Source organism: Vigna umbellata, chromosome 8, assembly GCF_029865625.1.
Source record: "Vigna umbellata cultivar VRB3 chromosome 8, Vumbellata_1.0, whole genome shotgun sequence".
In the NCBI taxonomy this organism is placed as follows: domain Eukaryota; kingdom Viridiplantae; phylum Streptophyta; class Magnoliopsida; order Fabales; family Fabaceae; genus Vigna; species Vigna umbellata.
This window is the reverse complement of record NC_142172.1, coordinates 31,679,567-31,688,029: the sequence shown is the minus strand read 5'-3', so window position 1 is coordinate 31,688,029 and position 8,463 is coordinate 31,679,567. Positions and strand designations below refer to the sequence as shown.

The 8,463-nt window shown below is 28.2% G+C and overlaps 1 protein-coding gene across 2 annotated transcripts; it reads left to right on the top strand.

The window, feature by feature from the left end:
* The first annotated feature begins 1,010 nt into the window (after positions 1-1,010).
* Positions 1,011-3,525, top strand: LOC124840452 (uncharacterized). 2 transcript variants are annotated; one of them, XM_047316512.2, is made up of 4 exons: positions 1,036-1,574; positions 1,794-2,368; positions 2,505-3,020; positions 3,102-3,525. In XM_047316512.2, the coding sequence occupies exons 1-4, from the start codon at positions 1,358-1,360 to the stop codon at positions 3,264-3,266; spliced, it is 1,473 nt and encodes a 490-aa protein (XP_047172468.1). In that variant the 5' UTR covers positions 1,036-1,357; the 3' UTR covers positions 3,267-3,525. The 2 variants fall into 2 exon arrangements, with proteins under 2 accessions (XP_087953483.1, XP_047172468.1); XM_088097357.1 differs by lacking the exon at positions 3,102-3,525 and having other exon boundaries at positions 1,011-1,604; positions 2,505-3,032.
* The last annotated feature ends 4,938 nt before the right edge of the window (positions 3,526-8,463 follow it).

Sequence of the window (8,463 nt, the reverse complement as noted above, 5' to 3'; positions counted from 1 at the left end):
TGAGTTTTACCTAAAAATTGTTTGCATAATGACCTGTAAGTAAGATAAAATAAGGAATTTTATTAAATTTATATAAAATGATTAAATATGTTATTATTAAATTTAAATGCAAAATTAACTTTTTCTTCTAAATTTTAATATATTTTATCCTCAAAACTTTAAAAATAATAAATAAAATTATTTTAATTAAATATTTTTTGACATTGTCAAACATGTTTTTCCTATGTGAGTTGTCTCTTCAAAGTATGAATTGTTTCGGGACAATATGTGAGTTATTTACATTGTTTAATATATTTTAACTTAAATATTAATCTAAAATATCTTTCAACATGTTAAAAAATTGAATATCAATTAATTAAGAAAACTGTATTCATTATTTTTAAAATTTAGAAACAAATGTATTAACATTTAAGACAAAAATAAATTTTAATTTTGCTTTTAAAGTTAAAAATTAAAACACATATTTAACCATCTAAAGATCTCCTGAACATGACATTCACATTAAAACCACTTTTTTAAGAAAGTGTTTTTTATTTTTAAATATATTTTTATCCATTTTAAAAAGGTATTTTCTGTCAAATGATGACTAGTTCTGTCAGTATTTGCCAGTTTGAGATTATTGAACATCCTAATCCTGGATGTTTCTATAGAAAAACTTTTCTCACAAGATCCATCCCCACGTACCAGAAAAAATAATATCTACTAGTGAAACAGAACCTGTATTAATTTATCAATAAAGACAAAAAATGAACTAACAATTCATCAAACAGAGCAAAACATATAACATTTTCTGAGAGTTGTAAAAAGAACATATATTAAGAGGATTGAGAAAACACATATCAAATTTCTTGATCTGATATTATGTTAATACTGATAGATAAGGAAGCTTATATGAGATGGTCCAAAATCTAGATACTCTGAAACAGGCAAAAACGGGCTCATCGATGCAAACAGAACTGAACTTGAATTGATTATGGTTCATTTTACAATAAACTTAGCTGTACAAAAGTACCGTTAATGACATGAGGACTAAATTGCAATTTTCAATCTACTCAATAAAACATCCACATGATTTATTCCCATAAAAGTATATTTACATCTGACGGTAACAAATGATGCATCACCGGTGTGACATATGAGTTGGACTTATCCTAGTCTACTCCGTTTGACAGAGATCCATCTGTGGTTATAAATTTCTCATTAACGACACCTATTCATTCAGTACTAACAAAATAAAATAATTTGGTGAAGGAGTGGCACTTAGAAGGTAAGAAAGTTTCACCCGAAACTAGAAGGAGAAAGTGCTCCTAACATTGGATTAGACCCTCTACCATGCTCCTCTGCCTCTGAACCCCCAATGGAGAAAATGTTCATTGTGTTGTTCATCAATGTGCTTGTTTTCAGTGCCTCTCTGGTGTCCACAGAGCAGAGTCATGTCTCAGCTGTAGGAGACCCAGGAATGAAGAGAGATGGTCTGAGGGTGGCCTTTGAAGCTTGGAACTTCTGCAACGAAGTTGGTGAAGAAGCTCCTGACATGGGTAGCCCGAGAGCTGCTGACTGTTTTGATCTTTCGGGTAAGCCAAATCACACGACACACAAACACAGTCCTATAAATTTTATTACTTCAGTTTATTGTATGTTTGATCTTCAATGTTGTGTCACATGTTCTGCATGTTATGTTGTCTTCTGATTCTGTAATCTCCCACATACTTTAGTTTTTTTGTTATTTTTTTTTTAACAAATCTGCATTGTGCTTTCTTTTGTTGAGAATTGTGAGTGGTTGTGATGGCCAGGTTCTCTGATTCACAAGGTCACAGAAGCTGATAACAGCCTTGGCGTGGGGGAGTCGTTTCCTGGCCTAAAGTTACAAAATATCAATGATACAGACCTTTATGCAGCTGAAAAGGAACTGTATTTGGGTTCTTTGTGTGAAGTTGCAGACACCCCAAGGCCATGGCAATTTTGGATGGTAATGCTGAAAAATGGAAACTACGACACCACGTCTGGGTTGTGTCCTAAGGATGGAAAAAAGGTACCCCCTTTTAGTCCGGGACGGTTTCCTTGTTTTGGACAAGGGTGCATGAACCAACCCATCTTGTGCCATCAGCAGACACAGCTCAAAGATGGAAGAATGTCAGGGGGATTCAGCGGTACTTATGATTTGGATTCTGATTGTGGGGGTGAACACGATGGTGCATCTTACTATGAGGTAGTTTGGGAGAAGAAAGTTAATGTTGGAAGTTGGAAGTTCAAACACAAGCTAAAGACTTCAAAGAAATACCCTTGGTTGATGTTGTACCTTAGAGCTGATGCAACCAAAGGATTCTCTGGAGGTTACCACTATGACACAAGGGGAATGCTAAAAACTGTGAGTTCAAGATAAACATTTCCTTCAAAGTCCAATTTCAATATTTCCATTTCTGTTTAACTGATAGTTTAATAAGAAAACCATACAATCTAGTTAAAATTTGATGATTAACCATTTGGGTTGGTTCGTGATTCAGCTTCCGGAATCACCAAATTTCAAGGTGAAGCTGAGGATGGATATCAAGCAGGGGGGAGGTTCGAAGAGTCAATTCTACCTTTTAGACATTGGAAGCTGTTGGAAGAACAACGGTGCTCCTTGTGATGGAGATGTACTCACTGATGTCACCAGATACAGTGAGATGATCATCAACCCTGAAACCCCAGCTTGGTGCAGCCCCAAAGGCTTGGCTAACTGTCCACCATATCATATCACTCCAGACAACAAAAAAATCTACAGAAATGACACAGCCAATTTCCCCTACTCAGCATATCACTTCTATTGTGCTCCTGGGAATGCCGAACACTTGGAGCAGCCAGTGAGCACATGTGACCCTTACAGCAACCCTCATGCACAAGAGATTGTTCAGTTGCTGCCTCACCCTATATGGGGTGAATATGGCTATCCCACTAAAAAAGGTGATGGTTGGGTGGGGGATGCACGGACTTGGGAACTGGATGTTGGAGGGCTATCAAGTAGACTCTACTTTTATCAGGTCAATAATTGAACTACTATTGTAGGATTTGGAATCTAATGAGTCACCACGCATTATAACTTATCTTCTCGTGTGATGCAGGACCCAGGAACTCCTCCTGCCAAAAGGGTGTGGACATCTATTGATTCTGGTACCGAGATATTTGTAAGCGACAAAGATGAAGTAGCAGAGTGGACTCTTAGTGAATTTGATGTCATTCTAACACAACCAGGGACCAACTTTACAGATAAGGCTGAGAGAGAGTAGTGAGGAACAATGATTGTAAGAAAAATTATTCGGATTTTAGATTGTCCACGAAGTGTACACTTCTAAATCCTAGAGGTGCTTCAACTTGATTCACAAAAATAAAAAATTGTTTCGCAAAATCTTAATTTGGAGTTTGAAGTTTGAAGTTACCACCACTAAATAGCGAATTTGGCAAAATCATGATCGGGTAGGGTTTGGATAACATTTTGTATCCCAGATGATGATTTGGTAGAAATGGAAAAAGAGTCGTTTTATCTTTGGTTGGGTGTGCAAACTATAACTTCAACACAACCTTAAAGTAAAATGATTTCAATAACTTTTTCTTTTCCGGCATGCTTGATGTTTGGTTTTCGTTCTGATAGTGTTTTAGTAGGAAATTTTTAGAGATAGAAGCTTTGTAATTAATCTTGCTGGTGGAGCAGAAGCAATTACCACATGGCACAACAGCTTCAGCTTTAAAAGTTGAGCACTTTTACAGCTATTTCAAATGGAAATTTTTTTTAACACCAATTTGCACCGGTTCAGAATCCAACTTTAAGAAAATTTTGATCATAAAAAGTTAACTTTTATATTTATAAAGATTAATTTTTGTATTTATTAAAAAAATTAAAAAGTAAAGTAGTAGATGAGTAAATATAAAGTGTATGTTAAAATTTATTAAGTTAAAAATAAGATCCATATAAAATCCTCCCATGTGTTTAAATGTCAATTTTTTCAAAAAATAAAACTGTTTGTTTAAATTACAGATATAAAATCTTCAAAATTTAATTATTCAAATAAACTCATCTAATATTCAGTATTCGGTTTTGTACTCTGATAACAACTTTTTAATAATAAATAACGTGTTACTGATTTATTGGTACGTATATTTGAAAGGACGAATCACAAACTATTATAAAAAAAGTTGTTAAAATATATTTTCGTTCCAAAAAAATGCCGAAATTGTTTCCAGTGGCTTCTTATTTTTCTTATATAAAAATAATAAAGAAGAAGATTTATAATAAATAAGTAATTAATAAAAAAATAAATAGTATTTGTAAGATGTTTAAATATGTATATTTTTTTGGTAACTTACTAGCGTTATAAATTATAGTTTAATTATTTATTAAATGATTAAAAGAATTATTAACCAAACTTAAACATTAACATTACAGGAGTAAATAATCAATGTAAGTGACTGAAAAATGTTATTAGTGTACATTGATAATTTGACGTTTAAATAGTAAATTATATTTCTAATTAATATACATTTAATTGCTATAAAACATTTTCTAACGCAAAAAATATTATTATATGTTTATTTAAGTATAAATTTTTAAAGTAATAATACTAAAATAATACAATTTAAAACTCCATTATGTATCGTTTTTACTTTTAAATAACTATATTATTTATTTTATTCTATTATTACTTTAAACGTAAGAGTTAAAAAATCTTACCTCATATAATTAAACTCGTATTAAAAGAAATGTTCAGTATTTTATGTTGAAAAAAATAATTAAAAAGCATATTAATTCATTATTAAAATATATAATTATTAATATATATATAATTATATATATATATATATATATATATATATATATATATATATATTATAAAAACTATTTAGTGGAACTTTATACTAATATTTTAAATATAAGAAACAATAATTGACATTATTTAAATAAACGGATTTTAAACTTATTCAATCTTAAAACAATAATTTAAATAATATTACACACCTACCTTTTATTTATTTATATTTATATCATTGAATTCATTTTTAGTTATCCACCATCATTTATTTACTTCTCCAATCATACACACAGGTCATATGTATAAATTTATAACTATGTGACTTAATTTATTTCCATATAAGAATTGATTATGTTTATTAATTTATAATTATTTTATTTAATTTAGAGTTAATATGTACTTAATCTTTAAACTAAAACTTTGATACATTTTTGTCCATAAACTTTAAAAATGAATTCATATAGTTTTCTTAACTTAGTGGAGTTAATTTTTTCTTACATGTTTAAATGGTATTCTAAGATAACATTTGAATTAGAATGTTTCAAATAATATAAACAACTTCAACTCCAATTTAAAATATCATTTAACACGTAAAAAAAAATTAATGGCAATTGGATTAAAAGAACTACTTTTATTCATTTTTAAATTTTGAAAATCAAAACTTTAAATAAAGACAAACTCTAATTTCGAATAATGCCCGAATCAATTATATTAAATTGTATTTTTGTTATTTTATTTATTTGTTTTATTTTCATTCATACCTAGTTATCTATTTAAAATTCTTGATTCTAGTTTTATTTCTATTATTTTAAATATCATTATTTTATAATTTAAAAAACAGTACTTATAAAATAATAATAAAAATAAAGTAACTGTAAATATCTTCTTTTATTCAATGAATTTGAATAAAAGAAAGTTACATATATACGCTCTATTATTAATTTTACATTTTTTTTATATGTTTGGATGATTTATAGATTATCGTGATGTAATTTATATTATAACATATATATATATATATATACATATATATATATATATATATATATATATATATATATAATATATATGCTCTATTATAAAAAGAAAATTATGACATATCTTGATAATCATGTGATCCTTGAAAATATCTAAGAGTATGTTAATTGAAAACAAGTTTTATGTTTAATTACAATCAGTTGAGACCAACACATATATCAGTGTGTTTAGAAAGTTACACTAGTAAAAAACTCAAGTTATGGTGGAGTCTAAAGAAGCATTTAGCAAGTACAAGAATATATGAATAATTCAAAATATTACACTGAACTAATATATTCATAGGTCAAACTTTGGACTATCTGATGTTTTTTCAACATTGTTAAGGTTAGGTAGTGAATTTTTTTTTCATTAGCTAAAAAATTATTAATATTTCCAAGAAGAAAAAGATTATGACTTTATCAATGTTTTTAATAAGAATTTTTCAACTATCTAGTTACTTCTCAATGTAACTGTCGATATTAGATCATCACAAGTGAAATATAGATTCATATTATAAAATGAGATTAAGTATTATGATTGTAGTTCAATTGCAAACATTATTGGCTATATTGTGTGTTGAATTTTTTTAATATTAATATTTAAGACTTAAAAAAAAATTACCCATTTTTATTTGTATTTGTTGTACTAGTAGAAGAAAAAGATGTTCACTAAAAATTATTAAGAAATATTTTAAGAGATCTTCATCGACTTATGAAAAACTTATATTAATATCCTAAGATATTAAATATGTATATACAATGTTATATGATGATTAATATTCTTTATGAGAAAATCTTGTTACATATAAAAATAATTTACTTCTAACTTTTAATTAAATAATAATTCTTTATATAATAGTTGAAACAAATTAATTAAAAATAATTTAAATAATAAATAAAATAATTTCATATACTATATTAAAATAGGATTAAATATGTTTTTGCTTAAAAATTAGAATTGGTCACTCTTTTAAATTTTGACTAAATTTAGTCTCTCAACTCTAAAAATATATAGATTTAGTTAAATTTTGTTAAATTTAATTAACGTTTAAAACACATTTCATGATAACATTTTAATTGTTTACACTTTTTGATACATTTTTTTAATGTTAGTAGATAAACGTCTTTAAAACCTTAAATAAACTTAACAATCGTTAAAAAGACTAAATTCACATTGTTCTGAAAATAAATAACTAAATTAGTCTAAAGTTTCAAAAGAAAAACTTATTTTCAATTTTCCATAAAAGTTAATGGGCTAAAAATATATTTAATTCTTAAAATTATAATGTTTATAAAAATGTAAAATAAAATTGTTAAACATTTAAACAAAATTTTAGAATAGATAAAAAAATATATCAATATATATTAATACGAATAATAATGTATTATTAATAGAAAAAAATAAGAAGAATAATTTGACGAGAAAAAATGAAAAAAAAAACACAATATTTTTTCTTTAAAGGGGCTGAGGAGGAGGGTAGAGGGTAGGAGTAAAACGGTGCAGATGTTTCACAACAAAATTAAATTGCTAAACAATGCACCTTTTACGAAATTTAGGTGCAGAACTCGAGTGCGATGGGGACCTACCTACCAAGTTTTTGTCACCCACCTAACTTGTTAGGCTGTAAACATTTTCCTTAACACAAGAACATATGTGATGTGATCCATGGGGTACAACATTTGGTAATACGTTGGTTTTGGTTTGTTTGTTGAGCCAGACGTATACGACTATGCATCACAACAATCCAATTAGACCTGTTTTGCCTTCTTTCTTGTTTTGAATGTTGCCAAATTTTGAGCTTAGAAAAAGTGTCAGTATTTTTCTACTTTACAGAAACAAAATGAACCCATTTCATTGGTTCAGAGTGTAACAAATACAAGAAGGTGCGTGTTGGTAAATTGTGAGCCTAGAATATATTGCTTTCCCTAGAAAGAGAATGAGACGAATATTTGTTTCTCTCTTCACAAAAGTGACATGGTTCTAAGTAAATTTTAGCATTGAAATAAGAGTGTGTGGTATCTTAACTTTCTCAACCACCACCTCGAAAATAACATTCATTTGTCCCATCTTCATCGTCCATGGCTTCTCCTTCTAAAAGTTCCTCGGCCCATTCTCATCACCAACATAATCCCTCTATGCTGTTATGGATTTTCAATAAATGTTTTTGTATACTAAATAAATATATATATAAAAATTAGTATCAAATATATAAAATTAATTTAAATAAAAAACATTTTAAATTAATTCAAGGCCCCTCCACGAGAATCACTAACTCTTTGATTGATTCAACTTGCGGAAGGGCTTTTCATGGATAAAAGGTCTCTCCATTCAATTAGGAGAAATGCAAAGGGCTTTTTATTATCCTAAAGCCTTTCATTAGCCACAACTCAAAATGGTTGTGGTTGCTTATAACATTTAGCTAACCTTCAAAAACCACTTTTTGACCTATGTTGAGTTACAATATTATAATTGTTTGTTTCATCATGCTTAACTTTAGTGACATTAATAGGTTATTTGACATTTACCTTTATTCTCATAAAATGTTTCAATCCTTGTTTTTTCTTTCATATTCTTTAAGAATGTGTTAATGATATCTCTTAAAATCTTAACATTTTTNCCCTGAGTGGACCAGGATAATGTGAAGGATGATATTAAGATTGCT